Source organism: Mya arenaria, chromosome 1 (genome assembly GCF_026914265.1).
Source record: "Mya arenaria isolate MELC-2E11 chromosome 1, ASM2691426v1".
NCBI classification, from domain to species: Eukaryota; Metazoa; Mollusca; class Bivalvia; order Myida; family Myidae; genus Mya; species Mya arenaria.
Genome location: NC_069122.1, coordinates 54,978,453 through 54,995,411, shown reverse-complemented (window position 1 = coordinate 54,995,411; position 16,959 = coordinate 54,978,453). Strand labels below are relative to the sequence as shown.

The following is a 16,959-nucleotide window of genomic DNA, read 5'->3' as shown; positions in this document are numbered from 1 at the left end:
TACATGAATGCACTTCACAACTACATTTTAAAAAGTTCTCAAAATAAAAATAAATTTCAACAATTCAGATGTACATTGATCTAACCAATTTAAGAAACTAGGCGCTCTTAAAACCCCAAGCGCTCTGTCATGGTGACTGTAATATTTCCATGCTGAAAATCAACTGTAAACCAAACCAACAAGTGCTAGTTATAATCATTTACTAAAGCAGAGAACCATAGAACTGTGATATCGATTTCAATACAAATTACACATATGTCAAGAAAAAAATACATATTGATTTCGTGTATGGCTCTCGTGTGTATACCGGAACTCTTGATATCATTAGTGTTCTTTAAGATTGCGCAATTTATTTTCCACGGTACAAAACAATAAACCTCAACTGTCATTTACTGTCATACCAGGATAAGCTAAAAACTGTACTTAGTATCATATGCCTGTTCAGTAGTTTATAAAAAGAGTAGAAAATGTTATTAGTTATAGAAAGTAAAGAATCAACCACTTGAAAACTGCAACGTTTTGAAAAGACTGTAAGGCTTATGTGAAGCGTACACTTACTATTATGCAATCTATGCTATTTACTGTACCTGAGCATCATTTTGCTTGTATCTCGATCAATATAGGCCATTTAGCGCCCGTCATCGTTTGTAGCAGGCCTGTTCACTTAACCTTTATAGTAATTTGGGTAAACAATGTTAAGTCTAATCCTAGATCCTGTTATTCATGAGTTAAATGATGCTGCGAAATTGTGTGATGAAAAGGGAGTAGATCATGAGATTAAATGGAAGGCTCTCAACTTCATAAAGGTATTGTTATATTAAATATATCATTTAACCTTTAATTTTATAAGTACACAAAGAATGGGGTTAACATAGATGCATGTATTGTCTTGTTTGGATTTTGTTTTTTAATTGTAAGTTAATCTCATTGTCTGTGTAACGTGAATGTATAATTAATAAATTCGGCCTTGTAGTTTATTTTTTAGATAAAGATTTAGTTAATAACCTCGTACTGAACATGGGTGTAGTTTAAGTAAGGTAAGACATTTGCCATAATATGACAGAGGTGGTATTACGTTCATTTCTTTCATGCTCTTCGATGAAATATGGAATTTTATCAATGAAATAAAAACAGTGAAAATAATTTGATATTTTCATTATAAAATAAGGAGTTAAAAATCAACTTTCAGAACTACTTTTAAAATCATTGTAGATACTTCCCCTTGATCAAAACAGAACACTTTACTTTGAACCACAAAATGTTGGCAAATAAAATATTTGAAATTTAAAGAAATGTTACATACGTTTAATTAAAAATATATTTGGAAATTAACAATTTACCGTGTATTAGAAAAATGGTTATCCCGTTTTTCAAACGTTTTGTTGATCTTGAAGCTGAATGTTCGAACATTTGCTTTCATACCAAACATATTACAGACGAAAACAACTGTTCGAACATAAATATAATATTATACCATCGTTCAAATTGGTTTTCACTCGTGATCATAGAAAAACTATATTTTCACTCGTAGATTTCCCACTCGTGAAAATATGTTTTTCTATAACACTCGTGAAATAAAATACGATCTTACACTGAAATAAACATATACCCTCTATATATTCAAAAGAACCTATCTTAAACTGGCATACGGAAATCACGACTTATTAAAGATATTGACGATTTAAGCATTAAATTGATAACTAGATTGTTTTAATGCAAAGTACAACAATTATGATAATAATACGACCTTGATAGATACATTTCAAGCGTATATCCACCACAGTTATCTTGACCTTTATACATGAGTTTTTTGTTCTGATCAAGGCGAGGATATCAGTTTACATGAGCGATTATTGTCCCTGTCGCTTTCAAGACATGTTGTAAATGATTGCATTAGACGAAATTTGCATATTTAGTGTTTGTTTGTATGTACGTGGTACGTTAGCTTCTCTCGTTCAACGTCGTTCAGGCCGTTGCCTTGTGCATCTGAATAGGGTTTATACATGATTGTTTGGCTTCTGGGCATGTCCCTGTAGTTCTCATTGTTTCATTTGAACTGAGTTCTTTAGATAGATTGGTGTATAGATACATGTACAGTCGACACCCAAGATCTTACGAGTACTTTAAACTGGTTATTACGATTGTACAAACGAACTGCAAATAGTTATTTAATTTGTGTTTTATTGTCTTGCTTGAAAGTCCTCACAGTAACGTAAAAGACAGTTGGAATATGGCCAGCCAGTAGGCACAGTATTGTTAAATATTGACCAATCGCAATGATAATGCTAATTCTATGCCACTATAAATGCTAATGGTATTTATTTGCCAGTTGGCATTATTGTTTCAATTATTTGCCAGTTGACATGGCAGTTTTAAATATTTGGCAGTTAACATGCCAGTATTAATTATTTGCCAGTAGACATGGCAGTTTTTTTATGCCAGTTAGGTATTAGCCATGTAAAACAACTCGGGTAACATCCGGTAACATCGACATATATCGCCACTCGCCCTAACAGATCGCGTCTACAGGTTTTTTACATGTTATAATAACATTAGTTGAGAACTTTTACTTTGACATTTTTGGAAGGGCATTTCCACCCACATAGTGTTCTTGTTTCTTCACATATTTAAGAGTACATTTTATGAATAAGTCCAATTAAGCTATGATTTTTTACAACCAAAAGGTTGATTGTTTAGCATTTTTTTAGCTATAAAAATGTATGGTCACATGACATTATGGTATATTTTCTTCAAAACTGGACGGTAAACTATCATAAACTGTCTTTTAAATTGTTCAATAGACATCATAGAGACATGGTAGTGTTTATTATTTAGACATGGTTGTATTAGTAATATGGCTGTATACATGGTATTGTTAATTAATTACAAAAATAGGTGATTATGTTAATTATTTGCAAGTAAACATGGTAGCGTTAATTATTGGATAGAAGACAGAACAAACAGAGCAACACAAACTGTATAAAACAAAATGACAGTATATCTACATTGGTGGAATTGGATGTTTTAACCAATGACCATACTTTTTAGGCGATTCTTCATGTATTAACAGGTATGCACATTGAGACAGATCTGTGGTGAGGAGTTAGTAGTATTCTCATATGATTCAGGGACGGCCATATATCGTAATAATCTTAACAAGACATACTCTTTTTGATAGCACTTACAATTTAACAGTCAATCATCTGTATTGTAATTGAGAATCGAAAGATTCTTTAAATAACAATGTTTTCTTTGTTCAACAACTCTAAAGTGGACGTGTGCGATAAACCGTGGACTATATTTAGTTCTTATATCTGTATATAGGTCGCCTTCAATCAAGAAACGAAATTCATCTTCTAATATATTACCTTGGTGCACATTCGTTTCAAAACAGTATTATGTTAGCATTAATTTGTTGTCAATATACGTGGTATTGAAAATTTTGTGCAAGGAAACATGATAATATTACCTTTATGCCAGTAGACATGGTAGTGTTAAATATTTGGAAGTAGACATGATAGTGTTAACTCTTTTCAAATAGCAATGGTAAAGTTCATAGTGTAGCTTTTGTAACATTAATCATACATGGTCTGTTAGAAAAAAAATGGTTTCTTGTAAGTAGACATGGTGATTTTGAATGTTTACAAGTATGCATTGTAGAGTTGATTATATGTCGGTATACATGAAAGCGCTTGATAATTTACAGTAAACATTGGCAGTTAGCAGTGTCTATCATTTAGATGTATATTAGAAGCGTTAGATGGTGTATAAAAGCATGCTTGTGTTGATTATTTGCAAGGACAACAGGAATACAAAATCGTTTTTGATTGTCATTTCAGACATATGTTATACGCATGTACTACTCTTTAGGCCCGGGACAAGTACAGAAACAATGTTAGCTCCAAAGTAGGACCCTGGCAACAATCGAATCGAGCACACTGTCCTTTCCCTTCAAGCAGGCTTACGAGGAGGGGAAAACCTATGATGTCTGGGAGTCTGGGTAGTATGTAGGGCAGGGTTGGGAGTTTTATTTTTTGCATTTTCCATATATATAGCACGATTTCGCGATTACAAAAAGCTCCAAACCTAGATTGTCGGTGCTGAAAAATAGATGTAGTCGAGTGTGATGGTGTGTCCCTTTGAACAGATTGTGAAACATGAATTCACATAATTATGATGTCTGGAGTTGAGAAGGCAATGATTGAGTTGATAGTCCTATTTTTTAAAAATGTATATAGGGGACCTACCACGTTGGATAACATATCGCAATAGGCGGCAAATGGTTTATTATTTAAGGAGAGTAACCGGGTGATAAGCTTCAAATAATTCCAGCACTTTGATGATGGGAGTAAGTTGTTTGTATAATGTTCGACGGTAATGTTATTTCTAGGGGAAAAACAACAAAGCTGTTTGACTTAAAATTGGAACTATTAACTTTTAATCCATGTGACCTTTTTAGGCTCATTTCTACAAAACATTGTGAGCATGTCAAAAGCCAAACGTGTTCTAGAAGTTGGTATGTTTACCGGCTATGCGGCTTTGGCATGTGCAGATGTATTTCCAGAAAATGGCGAGGTGGTCACTTGCGAAATCGATCCATTTTTGGAGATGCTTGCAAAGTCGTTTTCCGATAAATCACCACATGGGAAGAAAATAAACGTTAAAGATGGTACGTCGATTAGTTTTTTGTACGTATAAATTCCGTAGTTAATTTGTACCACGATTTCATGATTTATAATATTAATGTTTCACGGATGGTATTGTGTTTATTAAATGTTGTATTGCTTTATCGCATGTTTTTAATTGTTTAATTTTATTCTAACATCATATCAAATCGAATAACAAAAAGTCATTTATTACATTTGTGTTAGCATTTTTAAACGATTCGATGTGTATCACATGTACTTAGCCCAGCAAAAGACACATTGACAACGCTAGCTGATGAACGCCAACAGTTTGACGTCGTTTTCATTGATGCTGATAAGCCAGTGTATATTGACTACTTTAAGGTACTGTGTATATATTTATGTATATTTAGTATTGAGATCAAATCATGAACATTATTTGATTCACGTATTCATGTATCTATACATACTAACACAGACATTGGTTTGTTTTATAGTATACTGATTACTCAGTGCTGTCTTACAAGTTTGCGCACAATTAATTGTTCATTTATAAGTTGCAAACATAACTGTGATTTGGTATGCAAATGCCGAAAAACAATAACACAAGAGTTACAAAGTACATAGAGAGCAATTTGAACAGCCAGAAATAGCTTATTATTTTGTTCTTATTATACGGTTATTCGAAAGCTTTTTTGAAAAGCTGGTCGTTACTTATGTTAGAAGTGCTCTTTTGCAGTCATCTCGAAAAGCGCATTTTGAACCCCGTGTGTATTGACACGCTGAACGTCCGGAAGAACTATCTTTCTTCATCTGCATTCATGTACGGCTGCATTTGCCCACCGGACCCTACCTTTCAAATGTCTCTATAATCAAAGTTTTACTGTCAATAATTAAACTTTTAGGCATTGGTAGATTTGGATATCCTTGCTTTTGGTTGCAACAACTTTATCAAAACGAATGTATGTAAGGTTCAACCGACTGTCCGTAATCAAATTTATTCTCATGTTAAGACAGTTTTCGATAAAATACTTTGGCAAATGTTGGCGACCTAGCCATTGACATTGCTTTTTTGTATGGCCACGCCTACCTGTGAAATATACGACATCATAATTTCAGACAGTTATCGATAGCGACATGTTAGCACCTGGAGGAACAGTCGTTCTTGATAACGCGTTTATGTATGGCCACGCCTACCGACCGGAATCGACAAATGAAAACGGCTTGGCAATCCGGGTGACTAATGAGTACATCAACAGTAGGGCTGACCTATTCAAGGTAATTTATAAAATTGTTTTTGTAGGTTTTGTTTATTCCATTGTATATGCTTCACCTTTATAGGGTATTATCGTTACTTTCATTGATATAAGTTTAAATATTTAATAATACCTCGGTATCATATGCTTTATCGTACTAATGTGATGGTAATGATACAAATTTTGTTGACGGTACAGTTGTATTGTTAATTTCATCATAATCTACTAAAACACGATTATGATTATCACACTATTTTCCGTTTATGACTATTGACCAATACGCTTTCACAGCATGTAAGTGTTTTTTACTTATTCTTAATTCACTGTTTATTACTTTGTTACGTGTTGTTATCATCTTAAAGAAGACCACAAGTCGAGGTAATGTCACAGTGTTGGTGTCGGTATTGTCGTAATGCATAATCAATAACCATTGTAAAATTATAAGCTCTAATTTTCAAATTGAATGTAATTCACACGTTGCGATAAACAATAGGCATGTGTATAGTAAAGTTTACACTTTTAGCGTAGACAGCAGATGAGTTAAGCGCATTTTTATTACAAAAAAACCCACACCGACAAGTAACTGTGCGTTGCATTTATTCTGCTGCGCTCTGATTTGTCTGTTCTATTTGCAGGTTCTAGTTCCAATACGGGACGGAGCACTGATTGTTCGAAGAATGAAAGACATGTTTGTGAGCTAGGGAATCGTTTCAGTATGGGAGAGAATGTATGAACAATGTGTTTGCAAATGTTTTACACTCGAGTAAAAATAAGAACGGCTTAGTAGTCCAAGAATCATCCTCAATGTGTAAAATGATATAGATTAAGAGTCAAAGCAAAGAAATACAATGCTCTTAATATCAAATATTTCATATTCCTTCGTATTAAAATCGTTTCTTATCGGCAATTAATTCCGAACATATCCTCTATTTGTTCGGCTGAATGTGTCATTCAAATCTATATTGCTTTTTGTACGTCGAAATAAATACTCAAAAATGAACAAAAAGTACTTCGTAACATGACCTTTTAAACTATTGTACCATATGCAAAATAATAAACTAATTGATTATATATGAATTTATTAAAGGCAAGTAACACATATATTAAATGAAATAAATCGACATGAAGCTATCTTTTCGTATACAATTAAATCACTTTAAAATCAACACATTAACAAGAGTAACTGAAAGCATTATAAAGTACAATGAAAATCATATTAACAAATGTTTAATGAATATGTAAACCTGACGGAAGTAATCGAACTGTAACAACATTACTTTAATCATTTTATAATTGAATTAATTCAGATTGTCATATTGTCCGAATAGTCAATATTTGTGTCAAACGCACTAGACACATATTCACTCATCAGTTAGTATGTTGTATTTAAGGAATTATCTGCATAAGTCCAATCGAAAGCCACAGAGCGGAGATGAAACACACACTGGATGCTCCACTCGTGCCTACATACAACAAAACAGTTATTCGAAAATCTTCTTAATAAAATATAATATTGTAATATAACACGTTCTACAGTGATTATTACAGCATATGTTAACATCCAACCTACCAGTACAATAAGCAGAATATCACTAGTCATACATTGCGTGTAGAAATTTGACATTTTAAAGACTGGCGGCACTAAATAGTTTAAAATTGTAAGTACATAGAATTTTAACACTCCACATAACTTTCAAATGTGTTTAAACTTACAGTATAAACTGAACAGACAAAACACGATTTGTGTGTGTCTTACCGGTGTCATCTGCCAGTTTGTCCAGGGTCGCGGCAATGGTATCCGCAGTTTTTCCAAGGAATTGCACGTTGTTATCGGTGAGTATGTTGGCCAAGTTGTCGCAAGCATTGTGGTAGCATTGCTGCATCTGACCGCGAAAATTAGCTGGAGGAAAAACAGAAATCAGGGTTAAAAGTGTATCTCAATGTCAACGCATTATTTATACTACTGATATCTAACAATTCTATGCGCTACATCTTGACCTTGCATTTTGGAACGCAATCACATCTATTTAAAATCTAAATAGTACGTGATATAGATTGTTCTAAAATGATACAATATGTTGACTCGTATTATAGGCATCTTTGATATGAAAAGGACAAAATATTGCTACGCAAATGAAAAGCGAGAGAGGCACCGTGTGGAAACCCGCTATGGAAGTAACTCAGAAGAGAAGCCAAATATCTGGTCCCAGCATCACGAAAATGTTAAAAGCCATTATTTTAAACTAAAGCTAAATTCATTTTTTCAATATAAAAGCATGACATAGTTCGAAATAACTTATGTTTTTCTCTTTTAAGAAACGCATTCACTTGCGCATCATGTTGATATGCATTATTTTCAATATTGCAAAAATGTATTTCTAAAGCACAAAATTTACTTGAGTAAAAACTCAAGTACTGTTTTTCCTCTAGCACTATTTTTTAAACAATCTTGACAAACTCTTTTTATCCATATAATTATATGACAATGAGCTTTTAAAATGAGTCAATATATTATGTGTGTTTTCGTGACATTTGGGCGGGCATGCTATGAACTTGTTTACGGACTCACGGATCATATTATAGTCAATTAACCACTATTTAAGCACCCATGCATCAAATTCTACATTTTAACACAACTATCATATTCTGATTTGCATACTGAATTTCAAAGAGATAAGAACATTTGAGATTTACCAGAGTCCGTGATGAAGATAGCTGGGATGGGTGATTTCCAGAAGTTGGCGTGATCGCTGCGCAAGAAATGGCCGAACAAGTTTACGTCGGCATCGATAGCAATCTCAAACATCTCTATTTCGAACTGTGGTTGGGGTTCGCCTAAAGACATAAGAAGAAATACATGAGAAAAAAGTGGTGTTGTTTTATTTTCACAGTAAGTACAATGTTAAAATGACAGGTACAACTGAATAATAACTAATAAAGACATGCGCCACTTGAAATTGCCCATCCAAAAAAGTGGCAAGAGCGCTGTATGACACAAATACATCATATCTTTAAATATTTAAAGAAGAGATCAAACAATGATACTAAAACAGGAGCACCGCGAAACCAACGGTAACCCTCGTCGTCCGTTATATTACATTAGAATAATGGGCACAACTCAATTTACAGGAAGCCAGAGTTATTGACCTCACTTAATTTGTGCATATCGTCTCATGTGTACCAAGATTCATCTCTATTGTTCTTGTACTGTTTTAGGGAAGGGCCAAGGCTATATAATTTACAAATCCCCGACGTCCCTGGTGATCCAAATGACAGCGACACCAAGGCTTCGTAAAACAGACGAGCTAATCAATTAATTATAAGTAAGAAAAGAGAGTAAGAAACTATGGATGACTTATTTAATAATCTAATTACAGTGATCTAAAATATTATAATAGCCGGTCATACCTATCAATTCAAAACCATGTTTTAAAGCATGAAAGCCTTTCATCGCAGAATATTATAGAGCAAACAAAGTGCAAACAACAGGAAGTTATGAGTTTAAACTCGAAGCACTTGCTGAAATGCTTTTAACAATTTTCTAGATAAAAAAGATTAAATAGCAACCTATTCAACATGGGGAATGTTAGTTGCAGTTCCGTAAGATAAAACCCTAAAACAACAATACAATTTTCTCCACAAAACCCCGGTATATTTACTGTCATTCAACTATCTTCAAACGTATATAATGCCCCGTGTCCATAAAATCAAAAACATCAAGTTACACTTGTGGCAAGTTTCCACTCACTTTTTAGAATAAAAGTGCATCTATTTAAACGAGAAATAGCACAAATATGAGTTTTATTTTGTAAAACAACAACTGGCAATTTCGGATTCGATGTGTAAGCGACAATATACTTATGCGTACCGAATACTGATACATCTCCTTACGATTCTGCGAACTGAACGGATAGGTGTATATATGAATACATGTCAACCATTTTCTATAACATTTCGTTGCCTCTGTAAGTAGATCTGAATGAGTGAAGGCGTTTAAAAATCATTTTAGTCTTCCCATTTCTTCTAGACCAACGGACTTTACTCAAGAAGTGGTCTATATTTTAACATCGTCGAAAACCCATGACTGACCTACTTTGTGCCACTCCGATGATTGGAGGGAAACAGATTTGGTCGCACGTGGGTATACGACTATGCTAGATGGAAGGCATCATATTTTACTCAACAGAAAAAACTGCAGAACTTACCAAGCCACTCGCTGTTGAAAGTAGATGCAAGATTTCCATCAAGATCTTGCCTGAAGATAGTTGCTAGAAAATCTCCCTTGAACTGGTCTGAAGCGATACTCTTTACCGTTTTAGGAAAGTAAAGCTGGAACTAAAAGAGATCACAGAAGTTAGTCATTAGTAATTCTATTGTTGAACATCTCAGTCAATGTTTTTAAAAATACAAGTATTGTTTCTATTAGCTCTAAGTTTTGTCCGGAGATCACAGAAGTTAGTCATTAACTATATAGTATAATATCTCAGAGATATTCTTGAATATGCAAAAGTGCTGTTGTTCCATGTTTCTTGTTTGTGATTTTTTGTTTTTGTGTTCTATGTCTTTGGCGTTTACCATGTGCCATAAAACGGGGCTTATGTTTAAACTTAGCTTAATTCTGTAGTTTTTCACGAAAGTATTGTTTCTATCAGGTGTATGCGTTTTGCCCGGATTTTCTCACAAAAAAGTGTTCAAATATTTCCATACGTTTTAGCTAATATCTTGCATGGCATATTCCCTTTATCAAACTATCAAAAATAATATGACTTGCTTGTCCTTAACAGTAACTTGTTTTTCTGAATATTTAATTTTCATCAAGTAATAAAAATGACAATTTAAGTCTCACAATCTGCTCAGCCTCTGGGGGAATCACTTGTGATTGTGTGGAAGAGTTGTAGTTCATAACTGTATCAAGAACGATAATTCCGTTTGGTTTTAGTAGCTCCAAATCTTTCCCATAGTTCTTCGTTAGCCAGGGCAGTAACCATTCGTCAATTGCCAACCTGCTTCCGGTGAGCCCTGTGGATAATAGAGAAAATATAACATACTTTAAAATGATTTATAGATAGTTGTTCGTCGCCTGTAAATATCACATACAATGATAAATTCTCGTTTTACCAATACGACATAGGCGGAGATAGAGTCCCATCAAACCCTATTATCCGGTTATTTCCAACAACTTGAATTCTGAAGTCATTGGACGATAAAGCGGTATTTAAAATTAATTGATATTTTATTTGATATACTCGAAGATATAGCACGAACCTAGGTTCTGAATCTGTGAAATATTTTCAAATTACGTTGAAGTTAGCAGGTTTTATGTATACAGTATTTAGTAACTACATACGTACATTCGACACTTACCATATTCCTCGTGGTCGAATGCCATATAGATGATGGTATTCTTGCGGCGATTGTCACCTTGGTTGCCCGCAGCAATTTGTCTGAGAGACTCTAACATTGCCGTTACACCGGACCCATTATCGTCAACCCCTTCAAAAATAAGAAGTAGAAATTGAGTTTTTCCAAAGTGTTTGCATACGCTTTTTGATTTACATTGAGGCCTAACAGGCAGTCAACGTCATTATTTTTGTGTGTTTTTTTTTAAAATCATTATACAATGATACCTTTGCGACTAAAATGTATGAAATATCACAGATATAAAAATCAAATTCGAAATCGGTGTTATTCCAGTCGTCTATGTTATATTTCCGTTCTAAAAACCATCATGTTATTCCGTTGGGAGTTAAAATAGTATTTAAATCCAACAACACTTTCAGAATAATTTCCAAAGGTTGAAATGTTATTTTCACAGAAAAATTTAATTAAATCCCTAATTTTAGAAAATGTTCTAGATCTGGTAAAACCTTCATAAAAACTTTTATTTTTCTGAAGACCAATAGTCAGAGAAGTTTGCCCTTATATACAACAATAGAATGTTCAATGATTTACTATAAAATCCTGAGGAGCTTTCTCCAAATGTCTATATGGATCTCTTTTCTATGTTATATAGAAAAATCAAGATCATTCCAAACAAATCCTAATGAATACATTCTAAAACTAACATGTGAATAAAAACTAGTTTATTTTAATGCATCTAGGTCACCAATGAAACCAGACGGTTAAACAATTTCTGAAGAACTAAATTTAAAATAAATATACATGCTACACTGTCTTACTAATTATCTTATATTTCCGTTTATCTAGAATATGCATTAGGCGGACTAACATACTAACCGTGTCTGTAAGTCGGCAGATTCCTGGGGCCAATATCACGAAAATACTTAAACCTTTATCTTAACTCATGGTTTATACACGTTTAACGGTGCTGATATAAAAGTTTGTCTTAAAAAATTTGTTTACCTGTGTTGCTATAGAGCAATGACGTTTATTACTAGACAACTGTAAAAAATCACATTTAGGTTAAATATCAAAAGGGTGAATCATATTATGCTTGTATGTGGCATTCAGTTGGGATTGCCATTAAGATATGGCTAAACTATGTTTGTGACTAAGTAAACTGCTTGTAAAATTCCCATTTCAATGTAACATGATACCATTTGTTATCTATCATCACCAAATAATTGTAATGTATATTATACGCGTGATCAACATCGTGCTTTTAAACAAACGCCAGAATGAAATAATCCGATACAAAATGGGCTTCCAACCTCCCAATTTATTATTCACTCTCACCTTTTGTAATATCGACAGTATCATAGTGCGCTCCAACACCGACAATTTCATCCTTATACGTCCCAAACCTTTCGCCTTTAAGAACCCCTATCACATTCGTATAGGAAACCTGAAACCATGACAAAGAGGTAAACGTCATTTACTTATCTTTAAAACACGGCGTGACCGTACGTACCGAAAGTAGCTCTCATATTGTGCTGCCATGTATTCATTCTGAAATTGCTTTACTAACATGTGAAAGTAATGTAGGAAAGACCGATCGTTGTTCCGTTTTGTAATTATTTAAACAGTCTTTGAAGTTCCAAGAAGTCTTCATCTTCTATGATTCTTTGTTATGTGGAAGGTTTTCAGCTTTTATTTGTCTACTTTTATAACATCAATGTTGAAACAAACCAGTTAACAATTGAATGTCATCTGAACAATATTTTAGATAACATTGCCACGACATAAACATTATAATTACTGCTGTTTGCAAATAAAGTGAGCAAAACGTGCTGGTCAAGCAGTTAAACAAACTCCATCACAATGCCTGTTTCTATTAAAGAGACAGGCATTTTCCCCACCAAAACAGCAGCTTCGCAAAGGTGATTGACAGGCAACTTACTTACATTCATTCCGTGGTTCTTGTCGGAGGACAAGCCACGATAATTCAATGTTTCATAACCTTGAAATACTATGTTAGCTGCCCAACTGTTGAAATATAAATATATCTAAAAGAGAAGAATTATCATCTATATCTAAAATCTATATCTAAAAGAGAAGTATTATCATCATGATGTACCTCACGAAAGGTGAAATTGTGGTAATTCGTATTCAGTCCATGTTTCTGGAATTCATCGTAGATGAATTGGACAGCTTGACGTTTGTAAGCCGGATTAGAAACATGGTGTCGTGCATCGGAAAAGTGCTGAGTCAGCGTTGACCGGATGTACCCAAGATCCGCACCCAATGTTGCCTGATCTGAAAAAACATATCAAAAGATAAATGTCACAATGTTCATGCCCTTACACCATGCTTTCAATATTAGCGCTAAACGTGCGTAATATACATCTGTATCAAAGAATCAAAGGAATGGATAGTCTGTTACATTTAGACACAAACAATTTGCAATATGTCGAAATACTTTTCATAGACTTAAAAAAACGCTTTAAAATATTCCTTTGTAAATTTTGCTCAGCATCGTATTACACCAAAACATGTTGTGAAGGATATAATGTTAAATTTTAAAAAAAGTTTATAACTCAAAACTACTTTGGTATTGTATATTGTCCTAAATGTACCGAAATCAAAGATTGCATTTGCTGTGATTTGTTTTTACATTAATGGGGTCCCGTATCAGTGCTATATACTGATGCACACGAGGGTAGCTCTAATCTGGGTTACATTTTGGCTGTGCACTATGCTCCAATAACCTAATATGACTAGTACTCTTATCGGAACACTCTCTGAATAGGCATTCCCCGATAGCGAGTATGAATAAACGTATACACCAAAATGCATTTCGTTTTTACGTATTTAATACATAATGTGTTCCTCATAACAGAGAGAAAATTCAGCCAAATATCGAAAACCGAAATACTGACATTTTTTCTTAATATTGCTCAAATTATGCATTTGATTTATTTGTTTGAAAACAAAATGAGCTTTAAGTTTAACAATTTAACTTCCAAATGTATTAATTGGTAATGTAATTGTACATAATATATTTATACTTTTCGTTAGTCTTAAAGTTATAAATATCAAAGAAGTATACATGGACTTAATTAAGTGTATAATATTGACGATATTTTACGATTTATTTTTATTTTAAAATTTGTCTCATTTCGGTTGTTTTAAATCGGAAGCATATAAATTTGCATAAGTTTGTTTATACATGAAAAGACAACTCAGTTTAAAATGATTTGAGTTGCATCTTTTGAAATTTAATTTAAAGATTTAATATCATATAACTTAAAAGGTATATACGTATAGAAAGTTTTTTATCTTTGTAAGTGACGCAGTTTTGCATTTCCTTTAATATGTATATTAATGCATTTAAGGAATCATTTAGGTAATTTTATCAATTATAATCATTAATTTAACATGTATAAAACATGTGATTCTTAACGAAGAAAGGACGAAAAACAGATATGTTTTATTTGTTATTTGATCAAAAGACACGTCATTTTTGTTAACTTGTCGCTATCGGCGTGGTGTCAATTACATGTTTACTTTGACTCTTCAGCTCATATTGATGATTTGTAGTAAACATTCAACCCAAAAGCGCAATGTCACAACTTGTTACGTTCTCTTTACTCTAGCAGTGACCTTTAACTGTGTGTTTGTTTACTTTTCGACGGTCTGTTTACTCGAAAAAGGACTTTAAAGTAAATATATGCAAACAGTGACATTTTTATATATTTACACGAATAGTTACTTTTATGGTATGTCTTCGCTAAAGAGTTTTACTGTCTGTCTACGCTTACAGTAATTTGTACTGTCTGTCTTCGCTAATAGTGACTTTTTACTCTCTGTTTAAGCTAACAGTGACCTTTAACTGTCTGTCTTCGCAAACAGTGACTTTTTATTGTCTGTCTTCGCTAACAGTGACTTTTTGCTGTCTGTTTTAGCTATCAGTGCCTTATACTGTCTGTCCTCGCTCACAGTGACTTTATACTGTCTGTTTTCGCTAACAGCGACTTTTTACTGTTTGTTTTAGCTAACAGTTACCTTAAACTGTCTGTCCTCGCTTACAGTGATTTTATACTGTCTTTCTTCGCTAACAGTGATATTTTACTGTCTGTCTACGCTAACAGTGAAATTTTACTGTCTGTTTTGGCTAACAGTGACCTTTAACTATCTGTCGTCGCTAGCAGTGACTTTTTACTGTTTGTCTTCGCTAACAGTAATATTGACTTTGTACTGTCTGTTTTATCTAACAGTGACCTTCAACTGTCTGTCTTAGCTCACAGTGACATTGTACTGTCTTTTTTAGCTAACAGTGACCTTTAACTATCTGTCGTCGCTAGCAGTGACTTTTTACTGTTTGTCTTCGCTAACAGTAATATTGACTCTGTACTGTCTGTTTTATCTAACAGTGACCTTTAACTGTCTGTCTTCGCTTACAGTGACATTTTACTGTCTTTACTTTTACTTATGATGGGCATGTACGAGAAACAAATGATTATATTTTAAAACACAATCTAATGTAGGCATTTTACTTTAAATTATAAATGTAACAGCATTTTCATCTTTTTTTTCTTTGACAGAATAAATGTTTTCAAAGTAAAACTGAGCTGACAAACCAATTTAAATCCTTGGCAATATTTTAACCAAATTATTTTGTTTAAATAAAAATAATTGTGCATCGAGCATTTTGACCTCTGATTTTCAGTGATTTAGCAAAATCGCCAACAATGTGCACGAGCTAAGTAGACTCCTTGAACTAAAGTGCGATCTTATTTAGTTGTATCCATTAGTGTTCTGAACAATTATATTAATTAGAAAAGCAAACAATACGTTGCACGTGTACAATGCGTGTGTACTAAGCCAACGTATACAAATTGAATATTGATTGATGTTTAATCCTTATATAAATATATTTACATTCTGTTTAACATATACATCATTATCTTATTCGTATTGAAATATACTCACAGAAAATGCTGAATATCCCTATTAACACCGTAAATAATTTCATAGTGAATTGAGTGTGTCGATCTTTAAATGTTAAGCCCAAGCGAGAGAATGAGGCTGGTTAGGTATTACATTTGTTTATACTTTTCCAAAAAATACAATATATTCCTGATCTGAAAAAAGAAACTTCGAGATTTTCAAAAATCGTATATGATACTTGACACTTGAGGTTACATGCACATGCGCGTAGCTAGAATTAAGTATGATGTATTAAGAAGCAAAAAACATTTTCAGAAATTATAAGTAAACTGAATTATTTTAATGGTCCTTCATCATCTATTGCTTTTTATTAGCCTTTCGATAGAAAGGACACATAGTCGATCGGGTCTGTCGGTTAAGTATAGGAACTCCTGGGCTTTCTTAATCAAAGCGCTGAAAGCGATGCATGAACAGGGTTTTATGCGGGTTTTCACCATTATGATTCACGATCATGTGTGTATTAATAAGGTGCTGATATGTAGCACAGTAAAGCTAAGAGTCCCCGTGAAAAACAACCACAGGGACCGCCCAAGGTTTATTGAAGCATGATGGTAAATGACAAATTAATATTTTATTGGCAATAAAGTTTATGTCGCTGTGTAACCAGGCAAACCAGGATGGAGAATGTAACCAATCCCAGCATAAGACTTCATCCTATGGTGTAACAATATGAGTTAGGCTTGCCAAGGATTTATTAACTAGAGAAATAAAATAGAAATTGGTTGATC

At 33.5% G+C, this 16,959-nt stretch overlaps 2 protein-coding genes across 2 annotated transcripts; one reads left to right on the top strand and one right to left on the bottom strand.

Annotated features, from left to right (window-relative positions):
* The first annotated feature begins 692 nt into the window (after window positions 1-692).
* Window positions 693-6,582, top strand: LOC128228061 (O-methyltransferase MdmC-like). Its single transcript, XM_052939123.1, has 6 exons — window positions 693-806; window positions 3,871-4,003; window positions 4,565-4,681; window positions 4,921-5,009; window positions 5,745-5,903; window positions 6,517-6,582. The coding sequence occupies exons 1-6, from the start codon at window positions 693-695 to the stop codon at window positions 6,580-6,582; spliced, it is 678 nt and encodes a 225-aa protein (XP_052795083.1).
* A 367-nt stretch (window positions 6,583-6,949) lies between these two features.
* LOC128228756 (aminopeptidase S-like) lies at window positions 6,950-16,435 on the bottom strand. The gene is made up of 9 exons (XM_052940256.1): window positions 16,214-16,435; window positions 13,359-13,537; window positions 12,578-12,686; window positions 11,246-11,374; window positions 10,728-10,900; window positions 10,087-10,216; window positions 8,576-8,716; window positions 7,638-7,781; window positions 6,950-7,344 (listed from the first exon to the last, which is right to left on the bottom strand). Exons 1-9 carry the CDS (start codon window positions 16,254-16,256, stop codon window positions 7,268-7,270), a joined length of 1,125 nt encoding a protein of 374 aa, XP_052796216.1. The 5' UTR covers window positions 16,257-16,435; the 3' UTR covers window positions 6,950-7,267.
* Window positions 16,436-16,959: the final 524 nt, after the last annotated feature.

Coding starts and splice junctions, on each gene's coding strand:
- LOC128228756 (XM_052940256.1), bottom strand. CDS start 16,256: ATGAAATTATTTACGGTGTTAATAGGGATATTCAGCATTTTCT. Junction 10,901..11,245: donor ATTCGACCACGAGGAATATG/GTAAGTGTCGAA, acceptor TATTATCCACAG/GGCTCACCGGAAGCAGGTTG. Junction 10,217..10,727: donor CCCCAGAGGCTGAGCAGATT/GTGAGACTTAAA, acceptor GATCTCTTTTAG/TTCCAGCTTTACTTTCCTAA.
- LOC128228061 (XM_052939123.1), top strand. CDS start 693: ATGTTAAGTCTAATCCTAGATCCTGTTATTCATGAGTTAAATGATGCT. Junction 807..3,870: donor AGGCTCTCAACTTCATAAAG/GTATTGTTATAT, acceptor ACTACTCTTTAG/GCCCGGGACAAGTACAGAAA. Junction 4,004..4,564: donor GATGTCTGGGAGTCTGGGTA/GTATGTAGGGCA, acceptor ATGTATTTCCAG/AAAATGGCGAGGTGGTCACT.